This window comes from Aspergillus stella-maris, assembly GCF_047715825.1.
Source record: "Aspergillus stella-maris strain CBS 113639 unplaced genomic scaffold BDV14scaffold_1, whole genome shotgun sequence".
NCBI classification, from domain to species: domain Eukaryota; kingdom Fungi; phylum Ascomycota; class Eurotiomycetes; order Eurotiales; family Aspergillaceae; genus Aspergillus; species Aspergillus stella-maris.
The window spans coordinates 15,006-35,156 of NW_027396795.1; the positions used below are offsets into that span (position 1 = coordinate 15,006).

Genomic DNA, 20,151 nt, shown 5'->3' on the forward strand with positions numbered 1-20,151 from the left:
ATGCGAATATCGACATGACAGCTCCCCGATCATCTAATAATGAGCCATTTAGGCTTCGGAATCAATATTTCCGGCAATCTTCAGGGCTGTCAGGGGACATGTCAAACACTAACATAACGCTGCCGTCCGATCGAGATCGAGATCTGGTTTTTACTGGTGTTCTTAAAAATGTAGGCTTTGGCCGGCATGGCCTGCTTTGGATGTTCTGTTTTCTCCTTTTCCTCATTAACACTCCTTCGCTGTAACTTTATACAAGCGCAATGGCAGGAGATTTTACATCCGGCGAAACCAACGAGACTGGATATTCACATGACAATCTGCGCCATGTAGTCATTACAGCTACGTCTTTTGCCCTGGTTATTTCGACTATCGCTGTGGTTCTGCGACTGCTATGTCGGCGGATCACCAAGACAAAATTGTTCTTGGATGACTACCTCATGATTGGGGCTTTGGTATGTATACCTACTCCTAGCTCTCACTACCTATATATAAATACTGAACACAGTTAGGTTTTTGAATACGGTATCTCCTTCGCTGGCGTCGTCCGTATGTCCCTTGCCACCCTCTACCCCCTTCAACAATATCATACCAACTAACACCATACTCCTCCAGTCCTCTACAACGGCCTAGGAACACACATAAACCACGTCCCACCCCCCCAACTAACAATCTACATGAAAACCCTCGCAAGCGGTTCCTTCCTATACACTGCCTGCATAACGCTCATAAAACTCTCAATCTTAGCCTTCTACGCACGGCTGTTCCCAATCCGCCCTATGAAAGTCTCCGTATATATCGTCGGCACCTCGATAGTCCTCTGGTGCTTTGGCGTTTGCCTCATTGGAGCTGTTACATGTATCCCGTTTCGGAAATTGTGGATGCCGGAACTTGAAGGGGGGTGTATTGATCTCGCGAAGTTTTATTATGGGTTGCAGGTTCCGAATATTGTTACCGATGCAGTTATCTTGTTTATGCCGGTTAGGGTTGTTTGGGGACTCAATATGCCCCGTGTACAGAGGGTTTTGTTATTGGGGATTTTTATGCTTGGTGCGCTGTATGTTTTCCCTCCCACTTTTTACACCCAATACCTCCACTAATCACTATTATGCAGAACTCTAATCTTCGACATAATCCGCCTCACAGCCCTAATCGAGCTCTCGGGGTCCGGTCCCGACGTAACGTATAACCAGGTCAATGCGTCCGTTTGGACGTGCATCGAGCCCTGCGTTGGTATTACGGCTGCTTGTTTGTCGAATATGAGGCCTTTGTTTAATCTGCTTCCTGATATCCCGTGGGAGAGGTTGGGGAGTTTGTTTGAGGTGGGTTCGTTGGGGAGTGGGAGGTTTTCAAGTAGTACTGGGGATGGGAGTGGGAGGGGAAGTGGGAGTGAAAGGGGCAAGGGCAAGGGCAAGCTGCAGTCTGTTTCTGAGTTGCAGTCTCAATCTATGTCTAGGTCAATGGGGACAGGTACGGAGGAGAAAGGTGAGGGGATTGGCGGTATCCATGTCCATTCTATGACTGTTGTTCATAGCGGGGAGAGTGGGCTCGGGGGAAGCCAGTCGAATCGGTCGGGTAGTGATTCTGTTTAACTATACCAAGGTACCTAAAGTAAGGTCCATTGGCGAGGTAGTGTTGTTTAATGGGGTATTTCGGCAGGTATTAAGGATCATTGGTTGGACATCATTGGAGGTTAACTCGGTATCTATTTCACTTCGCTTTGTATATATGTTGTCTATGAGTTTCTATCTAATATCAGTTTATCCGAGGTCATTCGCCTCTGGTGTCATGTGATCACCGTCTCGGTGCTCCATAAGAGGACGTAGAACGTATCTACCTAGGTACAAAGATGGGAGCGGGTTCAGAGGGTTGTTGGACCATGGACGCTTTCCTGGTTTGGAAAGTTGCCTTGTGAGTCTCTGGTGGAAGGGTGGACGACGTTCAACGGGGAGAGAGAATGGGACGGAGGGGCGACTTGCGAAAAAAAGTATATATCTGGTATTACTAATCATACTTTTTTCTTTCGCCACAGTGAAGTCAAACTAAGATATACAACTCATTCAACCCAAATGTAATTTTAAAGTATCAATGACTCCATCTCTATCCTAAACTTCTAGCCGACCCGAAACGTTGGGTACAGTAGTATAATGTAGAATAGTAGGTTAAACAGCATAAAGTTGGGGGCTGAAAGCGCAGCAACTTATTGGCGGGATCTCACCCGGGATCAGATCTCTGATTCGAAGGGCGTATACTTCATCATAGTCCTCAATTCTGGACGAAGGCGTGGAAACCATGATTTACAGATGTGGCGAGGGTTGATGTTCGGTTGGATTCGATTCTTGGCATTCATTCTTACTTGACGCTGCGCCCGGACTGGCACTGGCATCGATGCAACGTGAGGCGTGCCCCGGTCAAGCCCAGCTAGAATAGACTAAATCGGGATTGAACCGAGGCAAGCTAAGCTGCAGCTTGCAGTTCAAGATGGAGTAAGTAACTACTGTCTGGGTGAGTGGTGCAAAAGGCAACCTGCGTCATAGAGGCGTCACCACGTGACAGGAACAAGAGGGTCAGGACAGATTGATGTCACTGATTCTCAACCTCAACGAACAAGGTCTGCAACTTTTTTTACTCGACCTTGTAAATCACCTTATACTTCTGGACTTTTTGGGAGTTAACAGACTACATGATTCAGCGACGCCCTTGCACCTGCTGCCGGAATGCTCGAGACCAATGATCAGGACCCCTGCGTCACCTACCACCAGTATGGCCAGCGCTGCACGGGGACCGCTCCCTGCCGCAATTGTCGGCAGCGGCTGGCATCGCATGGGACGCAAGAAGACGGCGAATCGAATGACCCGGACTACCACCGGCGGCTGCTGGCTGATGTGTTCAAGCTGATACAGACCACTGATGCAAGGGGGTCGCAGCCGCTGATCGATCTCATTCGGAATGGAGCTACGTTTCCCGAGGCGCGGTGTTATCTTAACCAGGTGATGCTGGGGACGACGACGCCGGAGATGGCTTCCAGTGCGGATTCCCAGGGCGCCAGGCTGCGCGCAGGCTATGAGGTTGAGAGTCGCGCGCCGTCGTTCCGGTCCAAGGTCATGGATGTGCACTATTTGTGTGATTTTGCACCAGTCAAGGTACCGGCCAAGCCGTGGACGACTGTCACGAATGATGATGCGCTGGTATCGCATTTGATTTCGCTATACTTTACCTGGGACTATCCGTTTTATGCGTTTGTGGATCGAGAGATCCTGGTCAAGCATATGCAGATGGGGAATTTGCAGTCTGATTTCTGCAGTCCATTTCTCATCAATGCATTGCTTGCTAATGCCTGTGTATGTTCGGCGATTGTGCTGGTTTAAGTTGTTGCTGACTGTGGCAGCACTATTCACATTACTCCGAGGCGTATACGGTACCTGGAGATGTGAAGACGAAAGGCACCGACTTTCTGGCAGAGGCAGAACGACACCTGCAGAACAACCGGTTTGAAAAGGGATCTATCGTCCGGTTAGCTTCGTTGCAGGCGACGTTGCTGTTGTATGAAAGGTGCGCCACCGTCTAGGATGGTATAGGTAGCCAATATCTGGCTTTGACTGATGGAATTTGTGGTCTTAGATACTCGATGGTGGGTGATGACGATAACGGCTATATCATGCTTAACCAAGCGCTGGAAATGGCGGAAGCGCTTGGGATAATTAACCGACCAGACTTGACTCTGGACCCGGCGCATATGTCGGAAGACATGATATCTTCTGTAAAGCGAACAGCTTGGGGGTTGTTTCAGATCGACACAATTGTGCATACGAACTTTCTGCGACCAAGCATGGTGCACAGCGTGAGCATAGAACCGATCGATCGCGATGCGTCGAAACCCACGGATTTGTGGGCACCATATCCACAAAATCGACCAGATCGACCGTCGTGGTTAAGCCAGGCTTTCGACGAAGCTTGCCGGCTGTCCTTCATCGCACGAGACATGTCGCAGACGCTAAGTCCCAATGCCGATTCCGATGGGAACACTCCAGAGCAGAAACTCGTTCTGTACAACAAGCTTCGGGACTGGGAGGCCCAACTTCCTTCAACGTTCGCACTGAAAGAAAAACCAGCACCGCATATACTGCTCCTCAGGTTTGTGCGAATTTCCATCTGGGCTGGTACAAAGCTAACGTACATGCAGGATGCGGTACCACGCGTTGTTGATCAACCTGTACTGCGACTGGTTTGAAGGGAAACCTCCATTCAACACCATCACAGGCCAGCCAAAGCAAGAACCGTCAACAAGAATCGCAGACCCTGGAGCACTAGAAACAGCGCTGTCATCCGCCCGCGAGATCGCATCCTTGACCCGACTACATAAACGCGAGTTCGGCATGGAGCGCGCCCATCAGTTCGCAATGTACGCGATTTTGCTCGCACTCTTTGCATTTCTCGAACAACAATCATTCAACGTCCTCGACCACGATTTCCTTTCTCTCACCAGTGCTTTTTCGATTATAGCGTCCCGATCGCAAGTTGGTATGCATTTGTTCCACATCTTCCGACACTCGGTCAAGTTCCGACTGCAATGTGGCAAATGGGAGAGCTCGGTCGCAGTGCCGGATGAGCTTAACCAGCTGTTCTTCAGCAGCAAGTCGCCGGAGATACCGGATCGGTGGCTGCACTATTCCGAGGGACTGCAGAAGCTAGCCGATAACGGAGAGTACATTGGGAGTCTCGATGGTGGGTGGCAGGCACACGCGGCGTCGGGGATCAACGACATGCTGCGGAAATACGAGAGTCTGAGTGTTGGAAAGGCGGATGATATGATCAGCAAGGATGAGTCGAGCGGGTTTGGGTTCTCGCCAGCATGATAGAAAATAACAACAAAGTGATGTAAGATAGCTGAGACTGTCAGACTGGACCTCAGAGCTCAGACAGGAGAAAGAGAGAACTGGAGAAGGAGAGCGGGAGGGATTTGTCAGGCGCCGATCCTCAGGCAACCAATCGGGAGGGCGTGATCGACGCGGTCGCAACAGCGCAACTCTCCAAGCGGGCCAAACCTCAACTCTCTCCCTCTTTCCACCTTTCCACTGATGTTCGCTTCTCCATTTCCCCTCTTCTCCTGTTCCCCTCCCGTCCACTACCCAATTCATCCCCCATGGAGCCATGGAAAAGCAAAAGCACATCCGCATAGGCTCGACAAAAGTCCGCACGGGCTGTCTGGTCTGCAAGTACGGCCCCCAAACCCCTGCTCACCCTCCCCGCTCCAATAATTAATCCTCCCCCAGGGCCCGCCGCATCAAATGCGACGAAGGCAAACCCACCTGTCGCAACTGCATCCGCTCAAAGCGTGACTGTGCCTACGCAAATCAACCTCAAGATGGTCGCTCAAATCTACGCATTGTAATGTATACGCCCCGCGCCAGTTTCGCGACAACTGGTGCGGAGAAACACTCGCTTGACTTCTTCCTTGCGCATCTGCGCACTCGATTCCCCATTCCCTTCTCTCTCCCGGTATTCCAGGCGGCGCATCGAGAAGATGTGCTCGCCCATGCGGTAATTGCCCTCGGGGCAATGCAGCAAGTATACGAGTTTGATGACTTTTCTGCGATCGGGACGTGGAGTCCCATGTCGCAATTCGCCATGCAGCAGTACGGAAAGGCCCTGCGGTTACTCCAGGACCGAGTGATGATAAACTCGCGGGGCTCGCCGGGGACATCGCCCGATCTAATCTTAGTATCGTGTCTTTTCTTTGCCTGTTTTGAGTGTCTTCGGGGTTCGACGCAGGCGGCCATGATTCACATGCGCTCGGGGTTGAACTTATTACGATCATATGAGGCGTCGCCAAACAGGGGGTCCCTCATCCCGCAAAGCACAATGCGCTCGCTCTTCACCCGGCTTGACAACATGCTCATCGAGATGCGCGGTAGTAGTCTGAGTATGGCAACCGGAGAGGACCATCTCGAGGTAGTTGCGCTTCGACCAACACCAGAAGACAACGTCCACGATTCCTTGAACAGTTTATGGAACCACATCCTGCACGGCATGCTCGACTCTGCGCGAGCTCTGGCCTCAGGCCAAGCACCCAGTCCCTCAATCATGACACCACAAGCCGACGTCAAGGCAGCAATGAAACAGCTCCACGACGCCTTCACCAGTGCCTCCCCCTCAGCATACCCACCCCCAGACGGCGGCGACTACGGGCAAGACCCGGACGTCCTCCGCATGTGGTTCCTCCTCGCCCCCATGCTCCTTACAGCACACACCTGGGACCCCCAAGACGCATGGGGCCCACACAACGACAACTTCGCGCGAATAGTAGCCCACGCAGAAGTGTACCTCGCACGGTGCAACGTCACGAACCCCTCCCGTAAACGCACATTCAGCTTCTCCCTTGGTATTGTCCCTCCACTCGTCCTGACAGCAACACGGTCCCGTGATGCCCGCGTGCAAGCCAAAGCACTCTACCTCCTCTCAATATGTAACCGGCGGGAAGGCATCTGGGACTCGAATCTAGCGGTGCAGTTTGCGCGGAAGACGATTGCGATGGATCAGTCGTTGGATTTGGGAGCGGCGCAGTACGAGGATCTAGCGACGATAAGGCTGAAGAATCGGGCGAATGCATTCGAGGAGATCCTTGTTGACGACGAGGACGCGCCGAAGATGCCGAAGGTGGAAGAGGAGGATGACGATTGAGTCAGGTAGAGTATATTGATGACCTAGTCTGGGGTTAGATTAGGACAGGGGGTGCCAGGGGTTGTTAAGCATGTGCATGTGCATGTGCATGTGCATGTCCTTGTTCGATATCGCTTCGTCATTTCCTTTCTTTGTTTTTCTTCAGCGCATATAACCATCGGCCATGGATATGGCCTGGCGGAGACGGGGATTAAAATCATGCACCGGAGTCCAATGGATTTTGAACAGACAGACAGACAGATATACCTCTCATATATCCGAACATTTTTTGAAAACCAGAATATGGGAAGCCAACGCAGAGCAAGGTAGAGCAGAACAAGCAGAACAAGACAGAACGGAACAAAGAACAGTGTAAATAGTGGATAACCCAAATCTTATAGCTCTTTGTCCAGAGGATGCCAAAACTCTTAGCATACGCCCTTAGGTCTGCGCTTCTTGATACCCGAAATTATAAGTGTGGAGCCCTGCAGCCAATATACGCTTCCGTGTTGGGTTAGTCCATACGACCCCTACTTTACATCCATCTTCCACGCTTCAGCATCCACCGTTTCACTCGCTGGAAATTAGACGAGGGTCCAGAGCGTGTTGCTTATACATGCTTACACAATATTCAACTGTAAAATATAGTTCCAAGCGCTTTTCAACCGCGGGAAACCAAGGAAGACAACCCAGGATCGACTAAGTGCTCACCGTTTCGGCTCTCCACTACGACGCCACGGACCCGACACAACGGTAGAGGGATGGCATCCTGGTTGCGCTGAGCGAATCACGGAGTCTTCGGGTGTTGCTGCTGTGATTGTGACACTTGTGCGGGGCTGGACGGTGTCAGTTGTCTCGAGTTTTCGTGTCATGGAGTGCTGTGGGTGGTTGGTTTGTTCTGCATGGTACTTTGTACAGGGTTGGTGGCTTGCGAGGTCAGCGGGCCAGCCGGCCGATGCGATGCAGATGCGGATGCGGATGCAATGTGAGGGTTGGAGTTGAGTTCCTTTCATTCTGTTCGACCTGCCTGTTTGGGTTTGCTGGGGAGTTTGGGGTTGCTGCTCGCTATTCACTCACAATAGTGATATTGGTCACATCATCCCTTCATGATCGAGTGCTTACCCCTCACCGTCATACCTCGTCAAGTCCTTATCGATCCATCGTCACCATTCCTGAAGGATAAATAACCTTAGCGTTCTGACGTCCAGCTAAGCAATGTGTTTGTGGTGGATAGCGTGGAATTTGGAAACGGCCCCCAAAGATCAGCGGTATACGGGACGTGAGTCCACTTTCGCTAGCGATGACTGTTTTTGGATGCTCGTTTGCTTTTAAGCTTCAACGGTGTCTTTTGAGAAGAGAGGTCTTCGTCAGCTCGAGTTCTGCAGGAGAATGGGTGTGGCTGTCGGGGTTGTCGGAAGGATAGGTTGGTCGATCATTGTTAGCCGTTTAAGCGACGTTCGACGTTTGCCCAGCATTCGAGAGGGGCACTAGCTGCTATGCTTAGGAAAGACGATAGGGTATCCGCCTCCTAGCTGTCAGCATAGATAGACTGCCGCCAAGAAGTGTTGCATATTTGGCCTGGCAGCCGACGTTCCGGCGAGAGATGGAATTAGACCATATGTCTGCGTACTCGGGAGCACTTCGAAATCCCAAAGCACCCGGCCAAGTGCGGGAAAAGAGTTCTCGTACGTAGACGGAGAACGTGGTCACTGATTGCAGCTGCATGCTGTCTTGATGGCGAGAGATTCGATTGATTGCCTTAGTCTATGGAGCGATATAGCGTAGGGTCATCATGGATTCATTGACCCAGTAGTATGTTCGGGTTTTTTTATCAAGGCCCAGGCCTCCGATGGAAGTCTGGGTTCGATTGTCAGCTGATCGAAGCTGCTGCAGTGCAATGAATGGAGAGTGCATCGAAACACTCGACTGAACGAGCTCGGAAAATATGGATGTTGGTTTTGTGATTCGAGGGCGCTTTTAGGGGGATACTGGTAGCTGTGATGTGATCATTGTCAATTCATGCGGTAGGTCAACCAAGTGTAGAAGATTATTGGCAAGCAGAAGCGTGGACAAGACAGGGATCTGGGAAGGTGCACCTAGCCTGGTCACGGGGTCATGGTGCATTCTCTCAGCCTCGTCAAGCTGCCTCCAGCTCATCCTCGTTGCTTCACTTTCTCACCTCCTCCTCATTCAGCATTGCCCACGACGCTTTCCGTCTCGCAGTGCCAATTAGTGCTCCAAGAACTACACAATGAAACGACGCCGCCCACAAGCCGAAGACTTCACGATAGGATGGATATGTCCTCTACCGCTCGAGTACGCCGCCGCAAAGCGCGTCCTCGACGAACTCTACGACGAGGCTGAGTATGCTACCGGTCGCATCCACGAACACGACATTGTAATCACCTGTCTGCCAGCGGGGCAGATGGGCACAAATGCGGCAGCCGCTGCGACACAGAAGATGCTCTCGAGCTTCCCTTCTATAAAGCACGGTTTGTTGGTCGGAATCGCAGGCGGGGTACCAAGCGCCAAAGCGGATATCCGACTGGGCGATGTTGTTGTCGGACAACCGGGTGGGCAATATGGCGGCGTTGTTCAGTATGACTTTGGAAAGACGGTCCCGGGCGGTTTTCAGCGGACAGGTGCCCTCAACGCACCGTCTCACTCACTCTTAATCGCGGTCTCAAAGTTCAAATCAAACCTCCCTGCAATTGGGCACACTCTCAGAGCCATTCCAGTGGACAGACCCCCCGAAAAAAAGGACATTCTGTTCATGGCCTCATATGACCATGGACGAGGCGAAACATGCTCAAGTTGTTGCAAGGACATGGCGGTTCGACGACCTAAACGCAACGAGGCCCCACAAGTATTCTTTGGTACGGTTGCTTCTGGAAATCAGGTCGTCAAGTATGGGAACATTAGAGATGAGCACAATAAAGAACTCGGGGGTGTGCTGTGCTTTGAGATGGAGGCAGCTGGCGTCGTCAATATCCTACCATGTCTTGTCATTCGGGGAATATGCGATTACGCCGACTCGCATAAAAACAAGCTTTTCCAACCGTTTGCGGCGGCTGCTGCGGCTACCTGCGCCAGGCAAATACTGCTATCTTTGCCGCACGTCCCTGGGATGAGGCTGGCACGGAGAAGGTCTGGTAACTGTGAGAGACTTGATGCCACTACGAGCGTGATCCCACCACATGCAGTATCAACTGTGGGCGCACCAGCATATCAGTCGCTACCCGAGGTACGACAGGCATATTTGGAATCACTGAGGTTTGCTCAAATAGACAGCCGATACCAGGCCATCAAAATGGCTCATCTCAAAACATGTCGATGGCTGCTGAGCTGCCCAAAATACGGGGCCTGGCACTGCGCGGAGCAATTTGATCAGCACCACGGGTTCTTGTGGATCAAAGGAAAGCCAGGGGCTGGCAAGTCAACAATTATGAAGTTTGCATTGACAGAAGCGATCCACAAGCAAAGCAGGGCAACAGTTTTGTCATTCTTCTTCAATGCTAGAGGGGACAGACTCGAGAAGACAACCGAGGGAATGTACCGCTCTCTGCTCCTTCAGTTAATGGAAAAACTGCCGGATTTGCAAGGCGTACTTGATAACTTACCGGCGATATCGACGCATACGCAGGCCTCGAACTGGAACCTTGAGCGTCTGAAGTCCTTGCTTCTGTCAGCAGTTGAAAAGCTTGATCGGCGACCCTTGATCTGTTTCATCGATGCCCTCGACGAATGCGATGAGGAGCAAGTGCGCGACATGTTGTCATTCATTGAGCAGCTCGGCGACCTGGCGTTAGGGAGTGATCTGCGGTTGAACGTCTGCTTTTCGAGTCGCCATTACCCTCATGTGACTGTCAACCACAAGATGGAACTGGTACTGGAAGACCAAGATGGCCATCAACAAGACATTACCAACTATGTCCATTCAGAACTGAGGGTGGGAAAGAGCAGCCAGGCTGGCCAAATAAGGGAGAATGTCATCAAGAGAGCTTCCGGAGTTTTTCTGTGGGTTGTTCTTGTTGTGAAGATACTTCGAAAGGAATACGACCATGGCCGTATCCATGAGCTGAAGCAAAGACTGGAGGAAATCCCCGATGGGCTACATGAGCTATTGAACGACATCCTCACTCGAGATAACAACAACATGCAAGAAACATTGCTTTGTTTACAATGGATCCTGTATGCCAAGCGGCCATTGACCCGAGCAGAGCTTTATTTTGCGATCTTGGCCGGGACCGAACAGGAAACAAACTTTTTCACGGACTGGACTGCTAAAGATATCGCTGACGAGGAGCTAGATAGATTTATTCTTGATGCTTCCAAGGGACTTGCGGAAGTTGCCAAATCAAAAAAATCTCCCATTGTCCAATTCATACACGAGTCTGTTCGGGATTTTATGCGCAGCAAAGCTTTGTCCGGCCTACAGTTTGGTGCAATTGACGCCGGTACCAGTCACGATGTTTTGAAGCTTTGCTGCCTTGTCTTCGTCAATATAGATGTATACGCTTATTTGCCGCAATCAGGGGATCTTCCACAGGCGAAAACCCATGACGCCGACAGTTTGATAGAAGAGTTATCTCAAAGCTACCCGTTCCTGAAATATGCCGTTCAAAACATATTCCACCACGCAAATTCGGCCGCGGAGCATCAAATACCGCAAGACTCTTTCTTGGCGGCGTTCTCTACCCCGGGTTGGACTCTAAAGCACAACATATTTGAGAGACACCAAGTCCGCCGGTATAGCACGTCGGTCGACAAGGTTTACCTATTTGCCGAAAGAAACCTATTGGGGCTGTTATCTACGGAGATAGCCATAGGTTCTGTCATAGGCATGTCGTCGGAGCGTTACGATAGCCCAATGGCGGCTGCAGTAGCCAACGGAAATAAAGAAGCAGTTTCCGTACTTCTAGCCTCAGACTCGTCTCTCATAAATACCTTGAATCAATCCCCACTTCAACGGAGTCTTCTTTGCCTGGCAGCGGAGAACAACTTGGTTGACCTTGCCGAGGTTTTATGCGACGCTGGAATAAACGTGAACAGTGATACTGGCGGCCGAAAAACACCCCTCTGCATAGCAGCAACCAACAACCATGTCGACATGGTAAAACTACTACTTGACAAGAATGCTGATATTGAAGCGGGAGACCGCCAACCCCGCAGTCCACTTTATTGGGCAGCAAAAGGAGGATGTCTAGCAGTGTTGAAATTGCTGCTAGAGAGAGGTGCCAACATAGAGTCCAGAGACCGCGAAGGACGTACTCCACTTCAAACAGCAGTTATCGCTGGCCACGAAGAGGTTGTTCAGGTCCTGGCCCAGAATGGCGCCAACATAGAGTCAAGAGACCATGCGGATTGGGGTTATACACCACTTCAGGCGGCCGTTGACGCTGGTCACGAAGCGGTTGTTCAGGTTCTGGCCCAGCAGGGCGCCACCTTAGAGGCAAGGGATGAATACGGCAGCACCGCCCTTTCCATCGCAGTCCAAGGCAATAGGATGTGCACTGGCCTGTTACTCAAGCTGGGTGCAGACGTTAATTCAAGGGATTTATGGGAGCAAGGTCCACTTTTCCATGCTCAAACTAGCGAGGATGTGGACCTACTGCTCGATAATGGTGCTGAACTGGAAGCAACAAATAATAAGGGACACACGCCACTTGCCTATGCAGTCAGTCAAGGTCGCGATCTCATGATGATCAACAGGCTCATTGATAGAGGAGCTAACATCGAGTCACGAGACCACTGGGGAAGAACACCGTTGGCTAACCTCTTCTTCCATAAGAGAGGGATGGTCCAAACATTGCTTGACAGAGGTGCAAACATCGAATCCAAGGACAACGACGGCAGAACACCCCTTTTCCATGCAATTGACCCTACGGATGCAATGATTCTGCTTGACAGTGGGGCCAACATGGAAGCAAAGGACGATGAGGGCATGGGCCCTCTATCGTATGCTGCTAGCCATGGTGTCGATAAAATGTCAAAGTTTTTGGTCGCACAAGGCGCAGATGTGGAAGCACAGGACAATTTTGGACGGACCCCGCTGATTCGCGCCGCCATGAAGAATCGGTTGGACACGGTCCGAACCATGCTGGAGAACAGTAATCTCCTCCACAGAGACTGCAAGGGATTTACCGCGGCGGACTATGCACGTAAACTGCCATTGCAGGGCATTTACGATGATCTGAAAGAGGCTGAACGCAGAAGGTACCACAAGTGCGACAATGACACCTTTCAAGAGTCTCGACTCTCGGAATACTGTGATGGTGATCAGGGGGGCTGACGGAAATCCCGCCTCGACTCAAATATCGACAAACGGATATACCACATGATGGTACAGCGTGGCCCTACCCATCAATAAAGGATAAGGGCGTCGGGTGAATCGTCTCACTCGAGATCTGACCGCTCGCTTATCATTCAACGTTCAAACTCCATGTCGGCCTTTACTTCAATAACATGCCATGTTCGGCAAGTCAGGATCGCACTGGTCTTAGCCAATATGGCACTGTCATCGGCCAGCGCTCTTTGTTCTTCTTTCGACCAAGTTCCTAGCTACGATTTGTCTACTGCAGTGTAGACACCAAGTATAACCAGATCAGTGGTATACACCGAAGACGCCGCTGTCGGTCTCGCAGCCCCTCATACCGTCTTCAAACGACCAATTCCGTATGCGATTGGGGTTGCCTATGTTCTGTTAACTTCTCCCTTTTTTTTTTTTTTTTTTTTTTTTTTTTTTTTTTTTTTTTTTTTTTTTTTTTTTTTTTTTTTTTTTTTTTTTTTTTTTTTTTTTTTTTTCATCCCTACTTTTTCGATTTGACCTAGGTCAATGAAATATTGGTGGTACATTTTGGGATATTTCGATTTCAGAAAGTCCGCATTGAATGTCTGGATTAGGTTCCAACTTTCTATAAGCTTTACGTATCTAGCATGGCGTCTAGGTTTGGATCAGAAGTCTAAAAGAATGCACCCGTTGAGCTTGATGACAGGCACCTCGGCCCTAGCGACCTTTAGCTAGGAAGGAGGGGGTACATGAGGTTTGTAGTCATACGTAGAAGCTTCTTCCCTCACCCCTTCTACCATGACCACACAGATACCCCATGAATCAATCACAATCAGTGAATACTTTTTCCTCCGAGCATCCTATATTAGCCCTACTTGGGTACCTACTCATACTCAAACTCAACCGGATACCCCAACCTCCGAATAATATCCACCGCAACACCACCACACCCCGTCCCCACCATGCCCTCAATCTCAGCCTCAGCAATCCCCAATACTTTATCCCTCGCACCACCCTGAGCGAATGCCATCCTCTCCGCCGCATTCCTCCCCGTCAAAACCATAAAGATCCACCCGACAATAAACGGCAGCTGCGTTTCGTTCTCCATATACTGGAACCCAAACAGGCTACGGAATATAGAATCGCATTCTTTGTGTAGAGCTTTGAAGAGCCGCCAGCACATTCGGTGGAGGGCTAGGTAGTCGAAGCTTAGCTCTGGTGCTTCAGATTGGATTGTGTTGCGGAGGACGAGGAGGAGGTCGGAGGGTGGGAGGCGGCGGGTGCTAAGGAGGTTCTTTTTCAGTGTGCTGCTCTTGGTGCGGAGGGTGCGTGTTAACGAGATGGTCTTTTCGTCTCCTTCTTCCTCCTCCCATTCATTATTCCATTTGCCGTTGTCGAGGAGGTTCTTGATGTCTGTTTCGCTGAAGCCTGCTTTTCGCGTTCCGTCGCAGTAGCGTTCGTGGAACATGTGCGAGACGTTGGCGAGGGGTTGGATTCCCTTAGGTCCGCTCTTGGACTCTGGGAGGCGAGTTGTGCGCCGGCGGTTCCGGGCGAAGGCTGATGCGGAGAGACCGGTGCTTAGGTTGAATTTCTTCATGTATCCCTCTGGGTCAGTTGGACGGGATCCGACGAAGATTTCCTCGTGCCAGGCCATGACGAGTTCCATGTCTATCCAGAGGTTGTTCACTCGTTTCTCCATTTCCAGTGCGTTGTACAGGTGTGCTGAGTACATGATGGAACCCCATGCGCCGGCGAACGTAATGGCGATTTCCTGGTAAAAGGTCTTGATGTGGTAGACTACCAACCCGCAGAGAAGGGGATGGCCCTTTGGGAGCTTGAATTTGTCGGCCTCTTTCCAGACTCCGTATTTCTCTTTGATTGGGCGCATGGGATCATCGTGGACCCATAGGCCGATGCGCTGAACAAGACCGTTCATAGCCATATCGTTCTGTCTTGGCCATGTGTCGATGCGTTGGATCTTCGAGTGGAATTCCTGGTTCTGCCAAATAGAACTTTCAATCCATCTGGCGCAGACATTGAGATCCGAGTACGGCCTGAGAATATCCTCTCGAAGGATATGGTTGATGTCAAGGAAAACCTGCCCGGCGAAAATCAGCCAGATGGGGATATCCTTCGTCTGGAACGCCTTTCTCAGCCCACGGGTGAATTCATCCTCATAAGGCTGCACTGGCGATATCCGATCAAAGGTCAAGAACTCTGACAACATTTCCGTCATGATAATTTTGTCTTCGCGAAACTTTTCTCTCGGACTCTTCTTCGATCGATCGCTAGCCCTGTCGAACGTCCCAAAATACCCAGGTTTGAAAATCTGAAGTTCGCCTTCTTCGACCATATCACAAAAAGAGTCAATCAAAGAATACACAGGGAAGAACAAAGACTGGGAAAGCCCATAGACTCGGAAATTCATTTCGTCGCCTGGTTGCTCCTTGAAGTTCGCATCTTCGCCTTGAGCCGTGCAGGAGACCATATAAGACAACTCATAGAACTTTTTCGATCCGCCAAATTTGACTAGAAGAGGCTCGATCTCCTTTTCCATTTGCTGGGAAATGTCGATAGCAGAATTTGTCATTATCGACGCGGAGACCAGGTCGAATTCCGCCCGTTTGTACCCGGCCCAAGTACTATGAATGACCCGCCGCAGCTCATGAAGATCCAAGAACAATAGGTTGAAAGCGAATATTGCCTCCTCCATATCTTGCATACGCTCCACTTCGTAGTCAACCGTCGGTTTATCGTCTTTGGGAGTGGGCATTGGGATGTTCGGTGCATTCAAGAAGGCCTCTGACGGTTCCTGCACGTCTAGACCGGCAAAGCTGTTGGTGAGATTTTCGAGTCCGCCACTGGTCGAGGCTTCATCTGCCTTTTGAGTCAAGGGATCGATGACTTGGTCACTTGGCATTCGGGGCCGCAGAGCCTGCTTGACATGTTCAAGGATACCGATGAAGTAGTTGTGTCGCCCAGACGATTCCCGAAACTCGGCATCCAGGGCGGAGCTCTCTTCAAGGCGATTCCCATGCTGTCGCCTCACTGCAATCGCTCTGTTCAAGACGGCGACGAATTCTGCTGGGACGCGAACAGGAGGATTGGTAGCGGCAGCAATGTAGTCCGCCAAACCAACAAAGTCCTTGATGGCGAGGGTGTGTTTAGGAGCACCTGAATTGCCGGGAGGAGTCGGTGCAGTGCCTGTGTTGCGGGCTGCTTTCCTTGCCTTTCCCTTGAGGCGCTTGGATGGTTGTGCTTGTGTTGGTGGGGTACCGGTGGCGGGAGCTCCCAGCGTGTCGACGGGGAAGCCACACTTACGGGCAGTCGCGACCAGCCATGTAGCTACTGCGTTTGTATCCGCTTTGTATTTGAGGTAGCTGCTCGTGAAGAATTCGATGCTCATCTTGTTGCTTGTTTGCAGTAGGAAGAGCGGGGAATAGGTTGGAAGTTAAGGATGAAGAACGGGAAGATGTTTGTTGTGGTTTGCGCTGCTTGGCTCTCTGTTTGTTGTTTGGGTAACCTGTGAAATCTTCTTATCAAGACCTATCCAATCATTGACGTTTTATGATCTAGATACCTCACTAAAGTCAGACTCATTAATTACCTATCACACATCAACCTTTCACCACCAATATCTTCAAGTCCACTACCATGCCACCTTCAAGATCTATTCCCACTCCAAGATTCTACACCCCCATCACGAACCCCTTGCCATTAGATAAGCAAATTCTCAACCTCCGCCAACGTCCCATTAACAATCGCCGCAGCATGGTGTCTCGCCAGCAACCCATACGCAAAGAGGTACCTATCACCATAATTAGCCAAATTTCACCATCCCAATCATCTCAACACTAAGATCAGAGTAAAAAAGATAGACTCACTGGTCAAGAAACGGCAACAACTCCGTGAGCCCAGGAACATTCCTCCAATCACGCATCAAGTCACAGACAATCGCAAAGAAGCCCATAAGCGTAACACCGGCCTTTTCCATACGTCTGTTTGCGTCTTCGGCAAGTCTGATATCAAATGTCCCGCTTGCTTCGGTATTCGCGTAGACTTCGTATCCTTCATCTATGAGGGAGAGGGCGAGGAAGGTTGTGCCTACACATACTTCATCAACAACCAAGTCTTCACCAACCAGGTAGATGGCAGTACTCACAAACTTCAGTAACAATCCCCCCCACAATCAACTGCTTCCTCCCCGTTTCCTCAACCGCCCGTCTAAACTCCTCATTATCCCAAGCATTAACCTCCCCTTGGCGCCTGATCAGTTTAACATCGGGATACATTTCCAATATCTCCTTGAGGATTTGGCCGTTGGGCCCTTCGTCAGAGGAACTGGTCATCACGACGGGGATACCGAATGTCTTGCCGATTGCGGCGTGCGCGAGCATGTTGTTTCGGAAATCGTTCACGGTGTAGTCGCGGACGACTTGGGTTAGGCCGACTTGGTGGTCTATTATCAATAGGGCCTGGAGTCGTCAGTTTGGGGTAAGGTTAGTGGGGGGTTGGATTGGGGAGGAGGGAGGAAGAAGGGGAGGGTAAATACGGCATTATCCTTGTCGAGTCTGTTCCATGCTGAGACGGAGACGGTTAGGGCGGCGAGGACGCCGGTGCGGAGGGCTTGAATGAAACGCATTTTGATATTTGCTGAGTCGTATGAAGGACGCTTTGAGCGGAGAAAGTGAATCTGCTACTGTGATGACCCGTCGAAAACATGTCCCTTCACCCTCTATTTATACCCACTCCTCCAGTCCCCCATGCCTGCTCAACCCCCCCATCTCCAAAAGAGCTCTGCTTTCCAATCCTCACCTCATCACCACAAATCACTCTCTAGCCAACAACATTGAAGCTATACACGTTTCTCCACATGACAATACTATATCATAATCTTTATTAAAACCCATCCTACCAATAGCATCGATTGCTAATCCTGCAAGAGACCACGCCGTTAGGCTCCGCGCGGGTAAGGCACGGACTTAGGGCTTGGCGGCGGACGGGACTGGATAGGACAAGCTGGCAGCGGGGCAGACAAGGGGCGATATGATTATGAAGAGATTGATCAAAAGAGATTACTTGTTACAAAGAGTTGCGGTGAAGAGGCAAGAGCTTTCAGGGCTCAAACTAACTGACATCTTTGAGACTACCTACCCAAAGTCCATATGGGAACTGGACAGCTCAAAGACAAGCGTATACAGCGAGACCGAGAAGGTATCCATCAGTCTGATACAACAGGGGGGGCGGACAGGTGGTGAGGAAAGGCAGTCGAATTGGAATTGCGGTTACAGCTCGATGGGTTAAGGGAGAAAGGACAGTTCGGTGTCCGACTCACGAAGACTCCCTCGAGCTGGTCAACGCAAAGAATGAAGAAACCCTTACTCAGAACTCACTAAGCACTTCTCTCTTCAGCTCCCTCACAATCCAACTCTACCCAAGAGACCTGACCGGAAACACCCGCTGTCTAATCCGTAAGTAGGCAGGTAATCCAGCAGTGCTCAGGCCCCGACATCGGCCAAAGTCCGAGCGGCCGCAGCCCGGGCAAGACAGGGCTGAGGGGACTGAACTGATTGATAACATCTGACACACCAAGACAAGTCCAAGCTAGCCAACTAACTAACTAATCTAGACCCTGTGCGCTAGACCAGATCCAGCTCAGTCTTAAGACACGAACACTATTTGTGGAAGATTTGGGCTGCAAGCGGGCGTTTTCACGAGCTATGGTGCGGCTGACGTGCATGCGCTTGTCTTGGATTTGGAATTGAGTTTTAGTCGGGATGGGAGCTTGCATGTGTCAGTGAAAAGTCAGTCTGGTTGATTCTTGACTGGAGGGAGACAGCAGGTGTTGTTATGATCATGGAGAGGGAATTTCATTAACGTAGTATTTAGCAAGAGATGGGATGGGATAGGTAAGTCTAATCGCTTCACTGCGCTGAGAACATTGGATAGGAATAAAAAAAGCACAAAGGGAATGAAAGTAATTGGAGCCCTGCGTATACTGGCTCACCCGCTATTCCGTCCACCTTGACTAGTATACCGACCAGTCGACGAAATATGAAACTCATCAAACAGCTCAAGCAAAGTCTGCATCTTGACAAACGTACGCGAGTAATCTATACCCCGCCGCCAACAAGCATCCGAGCAACTGCTCGCAACCTTCACTAACAGATCATCTGCAGTGCTATCCTGCTGGACAATATCTGACATGACGCCGAGGATCTTCTGTCGCCACTTGCGGAGCATCTCGACTTCTCTTTCGAGGCGCTTCCTGTCTGCTTCGAAGGTTTGATTGCTGCGACGCATGGTTTCAAGGTGCTTTACCATTTGGTCTTGGCTGGATTGCAGCTCTTCGAGACGATTGAGGAGTTCGGTTTTCTGCTGCTCTTTGCGCTCGCGGAAGCGGCGCTGGGCTTTGCGGTTTTGGGAGCGGCGCATTGTTGACTATGAAGTCAGATTTAGTCGCATTTAGATAGACGTATTGCGCTTACCTTTTGATGAGCACTGGTATTATTGGTATCTGCGAAATCAGCTGGGTCGCTGCTGAACGTGGATTGGCGATCGCTCATCATGAGATGTGACATGTGCGGGGAAGAATCGGTCGAGTTTGAAGGGATTGAAAAGACATCGTCTGTTGTGGGTGTCGGTAGGCTTGTAGGTGTGCTTGTGATGAATTGAGTGTTGCCCCCATAGTACTGGGATACTGCGCTGTCATGATGGGGAATCCAGTGCACGTCCTGGCGGAAATCATCTCCGAAATCCATCGTGGAGTGCGATTTTGGGTGTGCGGGGTGATATGAAGATGGCTGCGCGTTGGCTCCCCCGATGAAAGAAGATTGCTTAGTAGGAATGGGGTGGAACATTGGTTTAATGAAGCAGAGCTGCTAGGATAACGAACAACGAATGCATAACACGAGGAGTTGGGGTGGGATGTTGTGGCCGTTGGAGGGGCCATGCCAACTTTTAACAGAAACATCAAACGGCGCTTGCCCTCGACGGGCACATTGCATCTGCATCAAGCTTCTCTTGATCCAGCTCCATGGTGCTGTGGCTAGTTCGATGGCTAGTCCAACTAAGGAACATGTAGGCTGCATGTAATTGAACGTCTCAAACGTGTCCAAGTAAATAGTTTGCGATAACGGGAAAATTCAGCCCTTCCGGTGAAGCAGAAGATGTGCAGGGGTCCAAAGGAAGGAGTGTTCCCTAGA

At 50.6% G+C, this 20,151-nt stretch overlaps 7 protein-coding genes across 7 annotated transcripts; 4 read left to right on the top strand and 3 right to left on the bottom strand.

Moving 5' to 3' along the window:
* Positions 1–260: 260 nt before the first annotated feature.
* On the top strand, positions 261–1,791 carry BDV14DRAFT_186423 (uncharacterized protein; the record flags this gene model as incomplete). The annotated part of the gene is made up of 5 exons (XM_073770811.1): positions 261–452; positions 510–546; positions 613–1,054; positions 1,112–1,467; positions 1,757–1,791. 5 exons carry the CDS (start codon positions 261–263, stop codon positions 1,789–1,791), a joined length of 1,062 nt encoding a protein of 353 aa, XP_073633600.1.
* Positions 1,792–2,714: 923 nt separating this feature from the next.
* BDV14DRAFT_186424 (transcription factor domain-containing protein) lies at positions 2,715–6,678 on the top strand (the record flags this gene model as incomplete). The annotated part of the gene is made up of 6 exons (XM_073770812.1): positions 2,715–3,338; positions 3,386–3,549; positions 3,619–4,131; positions 4,181–4,779; positions 4,872–4,875; positions 5,271–6,678. The coding sequence occupies 6 exons, from the start codon at positions 2,715–2,717 to the stop codon at positions 6,676–6,678; spliced, it is 3,312 nt and encodes a 1,103-aa protein (XP_073633601.1).
* Positions 6,679–7,447: 769 nt separating this feature from the next.
* On the top strand, positions 7,448–7,997 carry BDV14DRAFT_161630 (uncharacterized protein). The gene has a single exon (XM_073766775.1). The coding sequence runs from the start codon at positions 7,613–7,615 to the stop codon at positions 7,838–7,840; it is 228 nt and encodes a 75-aa protein (XP_073633602.1). The 5' UTR covers positions 7,448–7,612; the 3' UTR covers positions 7,841–7,997.
* A 911-nt stretch (positions 7,998–8,908) lies between these two features.
* On the top strand, positions 8,909–12,949 carry BDV14DRAFT_194427 (ankyrin repeat-containing domain protein; the record flags this gene model as incomplete). The annotated part of the gene is made up of 1 exon (XM_073771925.1): positions 8,909–12,949. The coding sequence occupies one exon, from the start codon at positions 8,909–8,911 to the stop codon at positions 12,947–12,949; it is 4,041 nt and encodes a 1,346-aa protein (XP_073633603.1).
* A 590-nt stretch (positions 12,950–13,539) lies between these two features.
* On the bottom strand, positions 13,540–16,415 carry BDV14DRAFT_54 (uncharacterized protein). The gene has a single exon (XM_073776987.1). The coding sequence runs from the start codon at positions 16,350–16,352 to the stop codon at positions 13,830–13,832; it is 2,523 nt and encodes an 840-aa protein (XP_073633604.1). The 5' UTR covers positions 16,353–16,415; the 3' UTR covers positions 13,540–13,829.
* A 110-nt stretch (positions 16,416–16,525) lies between these two features.
* BDV14DRAFT_161636 (putative isochorismatase family hydrolase) lies at positions 16,526–17,701 on the bottom strand. The gene is made up of 4 exons (XM_073766776.1): positions 17,499–17,701; positions 17,109–17,421; positions 16,831–17,050; positions 16,526–16,754 (listed from the first exon to the last, which is right to left on the bottom strand). The coding sequence occupies exons 1-4, from the start codon at positions 17,586–17,588 to the stop codon at positions 16,664–16,666; spliced, it is 714 nt and encodes a 237-aa protein (XP_073633605.1). The 5' UTR covers positions 17,589–17,701; the 3' UTR covers positions 16,526–16,663.
* Positions 17,702–18,949: 1,248 nt separating this feature from the next.
* BDV14DRAFT_194430 (putative bZIP transcription factor) lies at positions 18,950–19,707 on the bottom strand (the record flags this gene model as incomplete). The annotated part of the gene is made up of 2 exons (XM_073771926.1): positions 18,950–19,387; positions 19,435–19,707. 2 exons carry the CDS (start codon positions 19,705–19,707, stop codon positions 18,950–18,952), a joined length of 711 nt encoding a protein of 236 aa, XP_073633606.1.
* Between the last annotated feature and the right edge of the window lie 444 nt (positions 19,708–20,151).

Excerpts from the sequence above, each read along its gene's own strand:
- BDV14DRAFT_161630 (XM_073766775.1), top strand. The coding sequence starts at position 7,613 with ATGCGATGCAGATGCGGATGCGGATGCAATGTGAGGGTTGGAGTTGAG.
- BDV14DRAFT_54 (XM_073776987.1), bottom strand. The coding sequence starts at position 16,352 with ATGAGCATCGAATTCTTCACGAGCAGCTACCTCAAATACAAAGCGGAT.
- BDV14DRAFT_161636 (XM_073766776.1), bottom strand. The coding sequence starts at position 17,588 with ATGCGTTTCATTCAAGCCCTCCGCACCGGCGTCCTCGCCGCCCTAACC. Across the intron at positions 17,051-17,108 it reads GGGGATTGTTACTGAAGTTT|GCACAACCTTCCTCGCCCTC; the intron begins GTGAGTACTGCC and ends AAGTATGTGTAG. Across the intron at positions 16,755-16,830 it reads TTGTTGCCGTTTCTTGACCA|GTACCTCTTTGCGTATGGGT; the intron begins GTGAGTCTATCT and ends TTATGGTGATAG.